The 14668-nt window shown below is 56.4% G+C and overlaps 5 protein-coding genes across 5 annotated transcripts; 3 read left to right on the forward strand and 2 right to left on the reverse strand.

Annotated features, from left to right (window-relative positions):
* On the reverse strand, nt 1-1591 carry CCM_03696 (uncharacterized protein; the record flags this gene model as incomplete). The annotated part of the gene is made up of 2 exons (XM_006668845.1): nt 1-692; nt 754-1591. 2 exons carry the CDS (start codon nt 1589-1591, stop codon nt 1-3), a joined length of 1530 nt encoding a protein of 509 aa, XP_006668908.1.
* A 1156-nt stretch (nt 1592-2747) lies between these two features.
* Nucleotides 2748-4142, forward strand: CCM_03697 (geranylgeranyl pyrophosphate synthetase; the record flags this gene model as incomplete). The annotated part of the gene is made up of 1 exon (XM_006668846.1): nt 2748-4142. The coding sequence occupies one exon, from the start codon at nt 2748-2750 to the stop codon at nt 4140-4142; it is 1395 nt and encodes a 464-aa protein (XP_006668909.1).
* Nucleotides 4143-4468: 326 nt separating this feature from the next.
* On the reverse strand, nt 4469-5977 carry CCM_03698 (integral peroxisomal membrane peroxin, putative; the record flags this gene model as incomplete). The annotated part of the gene is made up of 2 exons (XM_006668847.1): nt 4469-5771; nt 5844-5977. 2 exons carry the CDS (start codon nt 5975-5977, stop codon nt 4469-4471), a joined length of 1437 nt encoding a protein of 478 aa, XP_006668910.1.
* Nucleotides 5978-6695: 718 nt separating this feature from the next.
* Nucleotides 6696-7754, forward strand: CCM_03699 (GLEYA adhesin domain; the record flags this gene model as incomplete). The annotated part of the gene is made up of 1 exon (XM_006668848.1): nt 6696-7754. The coding sequence occupies one exon, from the start codon at nt 6696-6698 to the stop codon at nt 7752-7754; it is 1059 nt and encodes a 352-aa protein (XP_006668911.1).
* Nucleotides 7755-9196: 1442 nt separating this feature from the next.
* Nucleotides 9197-14273, forward strand: CCM_03700 (Protein kinase-like domain; the record flags this gene model as incomplete). Its single annotated transcript, XM_006668849.1, has 5 exons — nt 9197-9265; nt 9600-9708; nt 9974-10062; nt 10137-13142; nt 13194-14273. 5 exons carry the CDS (start codon nt 9197-9199, stop codon nt 14271-14273), a joined length of 4353 nt encoding a protein of 1450 aa, XP_006668912.1.
* Nucleotides 14274-14668: the final 395 nt, after the last annotated feature.

The following is a 14668-nucleotide window of genomic DNA, read 5'->3' on the forward strand; positions in this document are numbered from 1 at the left end:
TTATGCCCTAAGCCGATCTTCGCTAAGGATTTGCTGCAGCGAGACTGGCCTAATAACCTCGGTCGAAAGTCCTAGCTGGCGGATCGCATCACCATGGCATCGAATCGCATCTGGATCGATCCAAGAGGTTTGTACGACGACCTTTCCTTGGCAGTGCCGGTGAGCGACCACATCCCAAGCTTGCTTAACCGCAATCCCTAGCACAAACCCCCACGTCCCCCGTACGGTGATAATAGCTGGCTGCCCGTCTTGAGCCCTCTGATAGCGAAAGACCATTGCCATACCCCGTCTACCGTTCCACAACTCCATCGTATTAAGTCTTGGCATCTTAAGCGCTGTGGTAGCAGCGTCTTGAAGCATATTATTAATACCCAAGGGGTCCGCATCGTTCGTCAGGGCCGTCGAAGTCAGCGCTAGTAAGGTAAGCTTATCCCACGTCCATGAACCTTGGCGCGATGCGAAGAAGTAACCAGCGTCGGCCATAAAAGAGGCAGATAGCATCGTGAGGTGTAGGCTGGCGTAGGCAAGTTTCTGGCTTACAGCCGGGTTCGGCGTCCTGATAGTCGTCGTCGTCGTGAGACCGGTAGGGAAACACCTGGAATGAATTTGTGGGTAAACCTCGTTAAAGTTCTCGAATATCGTCAACTTATCCAATTTCGTACAGGGAAAGGATTCGATTAGCGTCTGGTTGCCTGTTTTTAGTTGGTTAGCAGCTATATTAACGAAATTGGCAGGGATCAAGCAAGCACTTACGTTTATCGGTATGCAGCTCCATTGAACTTCTTCCACCCCACTCTCTCCAGGGTTCATAACAAAGTTCCTTCATGTTTGGGAACCGCGTGAGCATATTGGCGAGCGCAACCGGCTTCCATCGCCGGCGGGTCTGCTGGCGAAGGAGCACGACCCCAACGACAGGTACAAAGGGGAGACTCCGCCACCACTGCATCTCGGGTTCCTCGTCGTCGAAGGGCCCCTCGGCCATGATCTCGTCGAACGTCAATTCGATGGCGTGGTCAGTAGGAGCCAGCACCCGCTGTCCGGCAACCCAGCCATGGGCCGGGTCATTGATCAGGGCGGTTCCTTGTTCATGTCCATGGCGCGACGGGCACTCGTCTAGGTTGGTGTTGGTGTCTGAGCAGAAGCTTAGGTACTTGAACCAGTGCTGGTTATCACTAGACGAGTAGACACTGATATCGAGGACCAAGTCACCACGAGGCTCCCATATGCTTAGTATTGTAAACAGGCTTTCAAACCCATCCGCGATAAATTGGTTATCTATGTCGTCCAAGCCCCAACGGTCCTGGTCAGTATTCGCGCAGCGTGTGCAGTCGTATTGTTTTAGTTCCACACGAAACCAGATATAGCGAATATAGTTTCTCTTCTTGAATAGAATAGCTTGAGAGTTGGGGTCGGTAAGGCGTGGTACTGTCAGGCTAATCTCAGCAAAGTTAAGCGGCTCGAGAATTAATTGCCAAGCTTTAGAAACGGTCACGAGCTGACTGCACTTCCCGCCAAGAATTGGTAGGAAATGAAGAATCATGTTTCGAATCTCGGGAGGCAAGTAATGCCAGGAGGTTCTGTTCCTGGCCATCTCTGATTAGGCTTGCGGTAGTTTGAGTGTCAAGGATCGCAGTTGGTGTAGATTGAGAAGGATGTGATGATGTAAGGCTCGAAGTTTGGGACCTGTGTTTTAGGGGTTGAAGAGATATTGGCCCTGCTGGCTCCCTTTTATAGTTGACTTTGAAGAAAATTTGTTCTTAAATGGGATGTGGTGCGCCGAGATGTGGCCACAGTGGCCATCTGGCAATTTTTTTTTCATGACGTAAGGCTGCTGTGAACCAGTCAAAGCCGTTTTATTACGGCTTAATCGATTTAAGAGAGAAGCACACTGTGGGAAAGAAAGCTGCTTATATCAAGGCTTAGTGGCAAATCTAAGGTATTTTTGCCAGCTCTGGATTTCGGCGGGAGAGTCGAGGCTGGCCGAGCCAGGTCGAGCTAGGCTGCGGCGCAGGCCTCGGCCTGAAAAGTTCAAGTCAGTAATTGATTTTTATTTACTGTTTTATCGCTTCTTCATTTGATTCTTTAATTGAATATAGTTTTGAGGAATATTCTTTTGTACTTTCCATCTTCCCATCCATGCTGCAAATCCTTGCCGGCCTTGTTCCCGGTGTAGCGCCGCCTAACCGCCGCTAGCGATGGCCCTCTTCACATGATGAATTTTGTCTCGGATCAAAGATTCTGCCCACCTCAACATGGCTCCGTAAATGGCACATTTCGGGGCAGACAAGTCGCCGCTCATCGTCAGCCGCTCGCCTAATCTAGCCATCTTCTCTTGCACCTACAACACCCCGGCCGCCCCCTCTCTCTCTTGTCCGCCGCCCATCCCCAACAAGACCAAGGCGGCGTTTGTTCGCCGCCCCCTCTCCCTCCCCCTTCCACCTTCGCTTCCCTCTTCCCAGCCCGCTGGGTCCAGCCCCAACGGGGATTCTTCCATCGCCGAGGAACCCCATTCCAGAAAAAAGAGACCACTCGACCTGCTTGTTGCACCAAAAAAACACGTCATCGGCGCTCCTCTTCCCGTGGTGGCGCCAAGACAAAATCAGGCTGGCCTGCTCCCGCGTGACACGGAGCCAAAGAACCCTCGAGGCTCTACCTCCCCTCCTCAAGAAAAAGACCTTCGTCTCCTCTTTTCCCAACTATTTTAGTCAAGTCTCCGATCTGCCTGAACAACCATCTTCACGCATAAAATGGGTCCATCCAAGGCTGCCACTGTGGAATCACCAGACGCCACGCACTCCACCCCAACAACCACGACAGCATCATCCTCGTCTGGCACGCGCGCATCCTCCAACCCTCTCTCGCTGCCCTCGGCGATCCCCCCTCGCACCTCTAGCAACGGCAGCTTGCGGGCCTCCACCATGCACGGGCATCCGCCGGCGGCACCGGCCCAACAGCCATCACCGCCGCCCCAAGCCCCAACCTCGACCCTCTCCTCCATCGCCGTCTCCCCGATCCCGTCCCCGCGGTCCGGCAGTCTCCCCGGGAGCCACCACCGGCACCGCTCCGCAGCCAGCGGCGCCTCCCTCCCCTCGCTGCCCCCGCGGCAGCAGCAGCAGCAGCAGCAGCAGCCGCAGCCCAGCACGGCCGCCTTCATGGAGCGACAGCTCTCACCAGCCGCCGTGCCTCCCGCGGACCCGGCGCGCTACGCCACCGAGGACCTGCACTTTACGCCGCAGCGCTCCTGGACGGCCGACAAGGAGCGCATCGTGCGCGGGCCGTTTGACTACGTCCTCTCGCACCCGGGCAAGGACATTCGCTCGCAGCTCATCGCCGCCTTCAACGAGTGGCTGCAGGTGCCGCCGGCGAGCCTGGCCGTCATCACACGCGTCGTCGGCATGCTGCACGAGGCGTCGCTGCTCGTCGACGACGTGCAGGACAACTCGGAGCTGCGCCGCGGCTTCCCCGTCGCCCACCACATCTTTGGCGTCGCCCAGACCATCAACGCCGCCAACTACGTCTACTTTGCCGCGCTGCAGGCGCTGCTCACCCTCGACAACCCGCAGGTCCTCACCACCTTTGCCGAGGAGCTCGTCAACCTGCACCGCGGCCAGGGCATGGACCTCTTCTGGCGCGACACCCTCACCTGCCCCTCCGAGGACGACTACCTCGAAATGGTCGGCAACAAGACGGGCGGCCTCTTCCGCCTCGGCATCAAGCTCATGCAGGCCGAGTCGCCCCTCAGCCCCCCGCTCGACTGCGTGCCCCTCGTCAACCTCGTCGGCCTCGTCTTCCAGATCCGCGACGACTACGTCAACCTCAAGTCCGACGCCTACGCCCAGCACAAGGGCATGTGCGAGGACCTGACCGAGGGCAAGTTCTCCTTTCCCGTCATACACAGCATCCGCGCCCGCCCCGGCGACCTGCAGCTCCTCAACATCCTCCGCCAAAAGACGACCGACATCCAGGTCAAGCGCTACGCCGTCGCCTACATGGAGGACACCGGCAGCTTCGCCTACACCCGAAAGGTGCTCGCCACCCTGGTTGAGCGCGCCAGGAAGCAGACGCTCGAGCTCGACAATGGGCGCGGCAAGCAGGCTGGCATCATGGCTATTCTGGACAAGATGGCGATTCCGGAGGAATGAGAGCTGGGCCATTGTCGACGAGATGGTGGTTGAATAGGAATGAGGGCAGTTTTTCATATTGTTTACTCTTCTCTGCGCGACGTCGGCGACTACAACGACGACAGCATATAGCGGGCATTTACAGAACATTTATACCAGGATATTTTACTCGTAGCTCTCCAACACTTTGTCTGTCAAAACGTGCATTGAGTAAATCGTGCATTGAGTAAAAATTGAGTCATCTCCCAGCATGCCTCTTTACTTTATAATAAACATCTGCACCACGCGAAACCTCTACTCATAATTTATTGCCTTATTCTATATACACTCTGCCAGCGCAGCACCACTCATTCATAACCCACCAGGCTAGTCTTGCGCTTCACCAGCCTCACCCAGCGTCTCCTTCGCCACTCGCCCTTCAAGCCCGTGCCGTCCTCGCCTTCCTCCCAGCTGGTGTGCGACATGTTCTTGGGTGCCGTCGTGTCCGGGTGCTCCACCACGCGCGAGCGGCGCAGCGCGTCCTCGTCCTCGTCGTACATGTCGTAGACCCAGCGCTCGCCCTCGGTCTCGACCTCGACGCCCGTGATGATGCGCTCCTCGACCCACTCGCGGCTCCAGAGGTCCAGCGCCCACTTCTTCTCGCTCCACTCCCAGGACTCGGGCGGCGCGACGTCCTCGAAGAAGCGGGTGCCGCCGGGGCGATCGCCGGCCACGCGTGCCGCCGACAGCGGGTCGTACGGCGACGGGCAAAACACCCAGGGCTCCCACTCGCCGGCGCGCGTCTTGCGCTGCAGCTCGAAAATCTCCACCTCGCGCGCCTCGGGCGCCGAGTCGAGGATGATGTCGGACGCGACCCAGCGGTCCGCAAACGACTTGGCCTTGTCGCCGCCCTCAGCCGCCTCGGCTGCGACCTTGTCCATGCCCGCGGCCGCAAGGTCGCCAAACGAGCCCGCCTTGACGTCGGCCACGAACTGGATCACGTATGGGTTAGCGGCGCCAATGTGCGCCCAGCCGCCCGCCAGCAGCACGAAGCGCCAGGGCACCAGGTGCGCCGTGGTGGCGGCGACAAACACTCCGACGACGGCGGCGAGGAAGACGGCCGACGACAGGGCCTCGTCGCTAAAGTTGGTCAGCGGCAGGACCTTTTCGACGACGAGGTCGTGCGCGGTGACGAAGCCGCCCATCTGGTTCTGCAGCCGCCGCATGTTCTTGACAAAGTCGCGGCTGAGCTCGCGGACGGGGGCGACGGTGACGGGCGGGGCGAGCGGCGGGCCGGCGGCCGAGTAGCCCACGCCCTGGTCACTCGACAGCGTGCCGCGCGGGGGCGCCGGGTGCCGCGCGAGGAAGCTCGGGATGAGCACGGCGAGCACCAGCAGCGCGAGCGGCAGGGCGGCGAGCAGGTGCGGGTCGAGGCAGACAAAGGTGTAGACGGCGAGGAAGGAGAGCGTCTGCGTCGGGTGCTGCCACTCCATGAGCGACTCGGACAGGTCCTGCAGCTGGAAGAGCACGCCGGCGCGCGCGTTGAAGCGCCGAAAGTTGTACGACATGGTGCCCAGGCTGAACTCGGGCGCCCGGTGCGCGTTGGCCACGTCCTCGTCGAGCGTGAAGCTGATCTCGCCGTCCTCGGCGGGCATCACCTGCGCGAGGAGCCTGCGTCAATGGAGGTTAGCGATCAGCTGGTGGGCAAGGTTTGGTGGTGGGCGCGGGGGGGGGGCGACGAACCGTTCGACGAGGCGGTCCTGGATGCTGGCTCGCTCGCGCAGCGCGGCGAGCCCGCCAAACAGGCCTTGGCGCTGCGTGGGTGTCGCTGCATCAGCTGCGGTCGCGGAAGCGGATATGTCGTTTGTATCGGCCATGGTTTGCGCGTCTCACGTCGAGAGGGGAGTGCGCATGGCTGGCCGTGGAGTGATGAGAGGTTGAAGGTTGGGCGGGAGGACATGTGACGTTATGCCGACTTGCCGAGGCGGCGGGCGGCAAAATGGCAGGCCCGCTGTACCCCAGAGTTGGTGGGGTTGAGCCGTGCGCTGTGCGCCATCCAGCGATTAGACGAACTTACTGCTCTGGAAAAAAACATTGTTCGGGAAAAAGAATTACTTTATTGTATTTGCCGAGTTTGCACTTGCGAAATTCAGCTCTCGAACCCACTGGCAGCCCATTGGTGCATCCCGCATCTCACTGCGGCCGCCAATTCCTTGCGTCATCCTGCGGAATGAAAATACCTACCAAATATGTAATAAAAAGAATAATTCGTCTTTCCCATATCACATAGATTTCAATATTATGAACTGTCGGATTACGGGCCAAGGTCCGGTGGCTCTTCAGCTATGTCTTACCTCTGTGGCAGTATCACAGCATGCATGAGGGCTGAGGTCTAGATGCCTCAACCATCCATCCTCAAGGTACCTCCGACGCATGCAAGTTTCAGCGCCGTCACGACAAGAAAAATGATTCTTAAAAAGAAACAGATCTACGTTCATAAGTTGATTCTCCTGTACGAGCAAGTATAAAGCCCGACCCGAACCCGTGTTGTCAAGAAGCTTGACCAAGAGCCTCACGCCTCTCATCCTGTCTACAATGGCACGCCTCAGTATTCTCAAAGCACTTTCTTTCACAGCGCTATATATTGGTGCTGCTGCGTTAGACCTCCGTCTTGGTCCCAACATCAATGATGCCCGCCATGAACCTCAGGGGCCTATTACAACCGTCACCATACCCTACCTTGGAGACCACACGACATCGACCGTCATCACCCACTGTGGCATTACAACGGTTGTTGTTGAAACTCCATTGATAAGTTCAACTTGTAGCTCAACCACGTCCTCGACTACTACGTCCACCACTCAACACCCTACCTCAACTTCCACCAGCACGTCCATCCATACTACCACACATGTCCCTACCACAACTTCGACATCCACAAGCACCACATCTAGCACCAGCACAACAGTCATCCCGATCCCAACACCTGGGGGTCCATGCCCGTTGATCAAGCCCGGCTGTGCAGCCGCCGGCCTCAACATCGACTCCTACCCCAACCCCTTCACCGGTTACAGCCGGGAAGGCAGCCTCCCGTGGTCCTACTACATCACGCAGCGACTGCGGCCACTCGCCTCCTCGCTCACCAACGTCGCCTTTTTCCCACAAGACACGGGCCCGCCCGCCCCGCTGCCCCGGGTGTTCCCGAGCCCCGCGTTCCCGCTCGCGTGGTACGCCGTCGGCTGGACCAAGCTGACCAACGGCGGCGTCCGTGTCGACGCCAACAACTTCACGCTCGTGTACGCGGGCTTCTACCGCGCGCCCGAGACGGGCCGGTACGCGCTGTGCTCGACGGCGGACAATGAAAACGACGTCTTCTTCGGCCACGGCAACGCGTTTAGCTGCCTCGACGGCACGACAGACGCGCGTGCCCGGCCGCTCGTGGTGTCGACGGGCGGCAACTACATCAACGGCCTCAAGTGCGCCGAGGTGGACTTGGTCCGCGGCGCGTGGTACCCGCTGCGCAGCGTCATGGGCAACTGGCAGGGCCCGTCGGCGTTTAACCTGACCATCAAGACGCCGAGTCAAACGTTTGAGCAGCGACGGAATGACTTTTCGGGGCTGGCGTATCCTCGCAGCTGCGGATTGTTTCTGTAGATGGGTTGACTGAGCAGTGTGTGGCTTCAACAGTCATTACACCAGTGCTGTCGATGAAACCGAACGCGACTGCTTACCTTTATTGTTCTTGGTGCATTCCGATTTATGGGCATGACTTTACCTCGGTGAGGTGGCGGTTTGATTTTCATCAGGGATTTTCCATGTTCCCGGGTAGCCGCCGTATGAATGAGGCAAGCCAATGTGGCAAGTAGTCGATAACTAAAAAGAGGCAAAGCAGTAATAAGCTAGTTGTTTTGATCCGCTGTGTAGTTTCAGAATAAAATTGTACGCGCACGTGGGAGCCGACACGAGGTGAATAATATTGTTTCATTGTAAGTAACAGTGTAGCACCAGTTGGCGTTGTGGACCTTGACGACTTGCAGTACAGGAGGCCTGATCGAATCGGAATATGCAAGGGCATGACGGAATGATACACTGTGTGCTTGCACAGAAGCAACATGAAACCGAGGACGGGCCGGAAAATATTTACTTTCGATGCAACGCAATGCTGATCGGACGGTGGTGATACTCAGTAGGTCGGCCTACTCAGTAACAGTGGCTGCTTGGTGACCACTAGGGACATCTCATGCCACGTATCTAGTTGTATCTTGACGGGGAATAATAAAAGGGTCTCTTTTGCCCCTGCCAAGTAGGCTACCAGTCGGATGCATTGGTGATCATCAACAAATGATTCAGCCTACTCGGTAGCGTACCAATGGCGGCACTGCACGTAGGCGGACGCCCCTGACATGGCTCCTTTTCCTCGGCTTGATTGGTGGCCTGCCACGTTTTGGGGCAAGCAACGAGGACAAATAAACGGCGCGGCCGCCTTGTTGTTTTTGTTTTTATTATTATTATTCTCTGGGTTTAATAGTTGCGTTGCTTTGTTCATTAAACTGGCTCCCTTTTGCCTGGGAGATGAGTTGCTCGCTGCCCTAGTCAGGTACCTGATATTGGCCAGCTTTTAGGAGCGGACCGAAGTACATTAATAGGCCCAACTATGTCGCTTGCCCTGTAGCTGTTTTTAGCGGGTTGGAGGACTGCTTAGCGGCACATCCACTGCAGTGTGGCTGACGATGGACGGACTGAGGAGGGAGCCCTCTGTCGCCTGACTGTGACCTTAATGCTATGGAAATATAGGATACTGACGCTGAACATCGTCACTCTTTACTTGTCTGATGTCGCTTTGAGTTTTTGAGTAGATGGACTAAAAAGAAAGTATAATCTGGTTGGCCGGCTGCTTACCTGATCATGTACCTGTACCCAGGGTCTGTGCCGCCTCGCCCCGGCCCGCGGGCGACGGATGGATGCCCCGCCAGGTAGCGAGTACCTGCAAGCGATCAGTGCCCTACCGGTCATACCGAGCCAGAAGGTTTACGGTTTGTGTCATTGAATCAAGGTGACTGAAAAATGCATGGAAGGAGCAGAAATCGGGCACATCAATGGTTGATACCGAGGCCAGCGTAGAACAATGGCCCGAGTCTCTGACCGCCTGGAATGGCGGGTGCTGGGTCAGCCCGCTAGCGCATGCTGCAGGTTGCGGCACACATGCGAGTGACCAAGTTGACAGCCGTGCAGTTGGTACCTACCTAGAGGGATGGAGCCCTGGAGCAAGGTCGCGTTGCCGAGCTCTTGACTAGGAAATAAAAATGTAGAAAAAAACGGGTTAAATGAAATTGAATGTACTTACTAAATCATACTTTTTTTACATCCCACATTCCTCCCCTGGGCCTGCTGCTCCAACTACCAACTACGCGCTCCCGTCACCGTCGCAGCCGCCCCTCCAGTGGGTCTCAACCTCCGCATCCCTCATCTCGAAAAAACAACCAAGAGCTTGCTTGCCAGGAAACGCTGCCTCTCGCTTCTCTCCTATCCTTCCATTCTTCTCCAACGCCCAACCTCGACTCGCTTCCTCTGCGATTCTCTCCCAGAGGCAGCTTCCCACCTATTCTCTGTCCGCTGCTGCCGGCTGCTTCATTTTTTTTTCCCATCCTTCTCCTTTTCTGTCGCCTCGTCGTCGCCTGCGTTCCACACCTCCTATCTTGTCCCTTGCCTTTTTCTTTTTTGCACGCCCGCCGACCCCCATCAGCTTCGGGATGAGGTAGCCTTTCGAATGCACTCAGCTCCCCCATCGGACTGAGGCTCCCTCGACGTTGGCTCGACGTTGACTCGCCCCCGAGCATCAATTCGCCATCAAACCTTCCGCGTTCCCCCCCTAGATTCTCCTGGACCCTGCTGTCGGCTCTATGACCTTGAGAGGAAGTCGGACAGCTGGGTCGCGAGGCGTGGAATCCTCTCCCACCAGACTGTACGCCATGAAACAACCAATCGCCCTTTTCTTGCATGCCTGCAACTAACCTGACTGCGTCCTCTAGTCCCCAGTCCGCTTCCAATATATCCTTGTCCACCTCCGCTACAGCCATAAAGCCCGTGACAAACGCACCGATGCTCAGCGCCTCCGCCAGCCAGTCGCACTTTTCCTTCAACCGAAATGGCGAGGCTGCCCGCCAGTCTTCGAGCTCGTACGACTTTCTCCCCTCTGTCAGTTTCGACGACCTCCACGCCAGTATCGAGTCCGCATCCTCCGATTTTAAACTCGCCCAGTTTCCCTCCCCGACAGGCGCTGGCAGCATCCTAGACTCCAAAGGCCAGACCTCCGCCAAATCCGCCGAAAACATGACGTCCACGCAGTCCGCCGCCGCCAGCAATCGAGGCTACATTCCCTCGACGACAACGGCAACGACGACACGCCCTGTACGCTCTAGCTCCATCATTCGCAGGCCAAGCACCTCCAGTCGACAGCCTAGCACTTCGTCGATTGCCTCTTCATGGTCAGCCTCTGGGGAGGGCCTCACAGCCCCTGCCCCAGTCCGCTCCCGTCGCCAGAGCCAGTACCCTCCCGTGTCCAGTGTCACCGCACCCGCCAAGCCGCCTCGCAAGTCGATGGGTCCTGGTATTCTGGTTGACTCGGACACCTATTCTAGTACCCAGCGCCGTCGCCCGAGCATCATCTCTGACCGTGGTGGCTCGGATTCGACGAGGACTTCAATGGATGGCTCAGATTCCACCAGGCCTTTCAACACATCCCGGGCATCCAAGACCAAATCTGTCCAGCCTCCCCCGCGCGTCGCCCAGCCGGGCGGCCTCAGTGCCTATGGTGTCGAATCGAACCGCCTGTCGCTGGCCGCTCGCTCTCCACGGCTCAACGCCAACAATCGTGGTGGCCTCAGTGCCGCCTCCGCCGCCAATAAGAGAGCTTCCATGATGCCTGGAACCGGCCACTCTGCTCACGCCAGTGGCTTGGGAGCGAGAACCATTAGTCCAACTGACACTCGCCGTATGAAGCGCATGTCCATGATGCCCCCGCCGCCTCAGCCAATGAACCACCACGGCAGTATGCCACCCCCTCCGGTATCCATGGACAATAGAGCAACCTCAAGATCGCCTTCTCTGAACCCGGCAAAATCATCCCTCACGCCGTCTTCGGCCCGTACGACTCCGGATCACAGTCGAAAATCATATATTTCGGGGCTCTCGGTTGGCTCCAACGGCAACTTCCCCTTCGCCCAACAACCACTGACTGGCTCAACGCAGTCACGCAGCCAGGCACCTGCTTCCAACTCACGCTTGCCAGCACCAAAGAATAATATCAACGCTCAGAATAGCTCCGACCAAAATGAAGACGACGAGGACGTCCCTCCCGTACCCGCCATTCCCAAGGTGTACGAATCCCCCAAGGATAACGCGCCTGCTGGTCCATACTTTCTGGACAAGAAACGATCGGCCCTCGGCTCCGTCGAGACTCTAAGCATCCATAGCAACTCAACTGGTAGTATTTCATTGCCTCCTCCACCCGAGCCTACAAAGCCTAGACGCCGCCCTAGCGCTAGAAAGAGCGCAATTACCACATCCAGCAAAGATGAAAAGCAACCCAGCCAATCCAGAAGGCATTTGCAGCCACTGACTCTCCCGCCTCTCAATCTCGCCCCATTGAGTATCCCGACTGCCGCAAAAGTGGCCGCTCTGCAGGATCAGCCTGCCAAGGAGCCTCGGTCTAGTCCGCCGCCCACTCGACACGTCCCCAAGACCCCGACTACTCCCATGACGGCCTCCAAGAGCTCCTTTTTCCAGAACCGATACGATGATACGATGGAATTGCCTGTGCTCAGAAGTAGCAGTACCGTCCATCACAGCCATCGAAAGAATACGTCTCCTCCTGATGCTGGCTCGTCCGATTCGTCATCCATCATCATTCAAGAACCTAGTCACAAGTATAGCATCTCGCCCTATCTTTCATCGTCACTCCCTAGGGGCGGCTTCGACTTTGGCGGCCACAAGCGATCCAAGGCTAGCGTTGACTATGCAGCCGTCTCCGGCGACCTCACTGGAGCCCGCACCTTTGAGAAACCGGCTACGAGATCGAGTGATACCGCCAAGTACACACCAAAGTCTCCGCGGCCAGCACCCACCCCTGATGAGCCTCCCACACCTTCGTCCATGAGCTCCCTTCGGCGCAAATTGAGTCTTTCTTGGAAACGCAGCGCATCCAAGAACCACGGCGATTCACACGATGCCGCTGACAAGTCGTCAAATGAGGCAGTTCCCCGCTTACCCACGTCAGCAACAGTCAACAACCTGTACAGTACCAATGCGCGCAGCCCAACAACAACGGCTCCCCCGAACACTACCAATGAGCCACGGACACAGAAGAGTTCTACCCAAGGTCTAGCAATGCTGCCTCACTCGAAAAGTGAATCGTGGGGTAACCGCAAAGAGTCGGACGAGTACTCCCATATGAAGCCTATCAGCCGAATCGTTCACTCCACGCACAAATCTTTGAAACCAAAAGGCTCATCGACGACCTTGCGACAGACGGGGGCATATAGCGCAAACGAACTTGACAAGGACGATTTGGCAGCCAACGATGAGATGCGCAAGATGGGCTCCCGCCGCAAGGAGACGGACATTGCCGCACGCACTCTGGATGCTCTCAAGAGGAGGGCAAGCCCAAAGGAGCGTGTCGGTCCTCAAGAAGCGATTCGCATCGCCATGCTCAACATTTACGAACGGGGCGAGATTATTGACTATGGTGATGTTTACTTTTGCGGTACGCAAAGCGCGCGCAAAGTCGTGGGCGATTTGCAGTCGGATGCCCCCAATTTTGGCTATGATGACGACCGCGGCGACTACACCATTATTGCCGGCGACCACTTGGCATACCGCTACGAGATTGTGGATATCCTTGGAAAAGGCAGTTTTGGACAGGTTCTTCGATGCATTGATCACAAGCTCGGAAAGCTCGTCGCTATCAAGATTATCCGCAACAAGAAGCGCTTTCATCAGCAAGCTCTGGTGGAAGTCAATATTCTGCAAAAGCTACGCGAATGGGTAAGATTTTTGACAGTTTTTTATGTTACTGGGACTAATAGGATATAATAGGACCCCCAAGATAAACACAGCATGGTCAGCTTCACACAGAGCTTCTACTTCCGCGGGCATCTCTGCATCTCTACTGAGCTGCTCGATATGAACCTTTACGAATTCATCAAGGCGCATTCCTTCCGCGGCTTTTCTCTCAGGATTATTCGACGATTCACCAAGCAGATTCTCAGCTCTCTGATTCTTCTCAAGCAGCGCAAGATTATCCACTGCGACTTGAAGCCGGAGAATATTCTGCTCAAACATCCCCTGCATTCGGAACTCAAGGTCATTGACTTTGGCTCGAGCTGCTTTGAGAATGAAAAGGTGTATACATATATCCAGTCTCGTTTCTACCGATCCCCAGAGGTTATTCTAGGCATGACGTATGGGCTGCCCATTGACATGTGGAGCGTGGGCTGCATTCTTGCGGAGCTATTCACGGGCGTGCCCATTTTCCCCGGCGAGAACGAGCAGGAGCAGCTTGCCTGTATTATGGAAGTGTTCGGACCACCGGAGAAGCATCTAATTGAAAAGAGCACCCGCAAGAAGCTCTTCTTTGACTCGATGGGCAAACCTCGCTTGACGGTGTCATCCAAAGGCCGCAGAAGACGCCCGTCATCCAAGACGCTACAGCAGGCACTCAAGTGCGATGATGAAGCCTTTATCGACTTCTTGACTCGCTGCCTACGATGGGACCCTGACCGGCGGTTGAAACCTGAGGATGCTGTGCACCATGAGTTCATAACGGGCCAAAAGATGCCACCCGCACCTCGTATGCCCACTAGGGAGTCGTCCCCGGTAAAACGGAACAACACGATTACCATGTCGCGGCCTCTGCCGGATCCTCCCAAGAACCTGGGAATGCTGCGGACTGTTCCGAGCCCGGTCAAAGGCGCAGTGGCTTTGAACGCGGTGTCTAGACGAGCTTCTGGTGCGACTGGAGCGACAGCGGCAAGCATTAGCCGACGCACTAGCGCGGGGCCGGGCAGCGTGACGTCGTCATCGAGCGGATTGCCGAGGATTGCAGGCCGTTCAGCAAGTGGAAAATCCGACCTGGCTGCGGCAGGTGCGTCGGCGGCCATGAACCGGCGGGCCTAGAGGGCAAGCCGGCGGTCCGAAGCTTGAACTATATATGTATTGTGTTTTGCATGAAAGAGGATAGACTGGGCAACTATATTTGTTTTGATGATGATGAAGCCATTGTATATTTTTTTTTCTATTCATTTCATGGCAAGTTTGACGCGCAGAAGAGGCTTGTTCATTTATAGCAGTGACGTCTGGGAATAGGTTGCGTCGGTTTTTGCTTGTTTTGTTTGTTACAATTCCTTGTGATGGAAAGGGGGGTTGATGATGGTCAAGGGGGTCGGTCCAATTGAAAGGATGGTCGTTTTTGCAAGGACTGCTTTTGAAGGGGAGCAACCCCATGCGGATACCCAAATCATTAAGCATGCATGGAGGCGGAATAGCTTTCAGATTTAATTTTATTTCATTGC

Source organism: Cordyceps militaris (assembly GCF_000225605.1).
Source record: "Cordyceps militaris CM01 unplaced genomic scaffold CCM_S00003, whole genome shotgun sequence".
NCBI classification, from domain to species: Eukaryota; Fungi; Ascomycota; class Sordariomycetes; order Hypocreales; family Cordycipitaceae; genus Cordyceps; species Cordyceps militaris.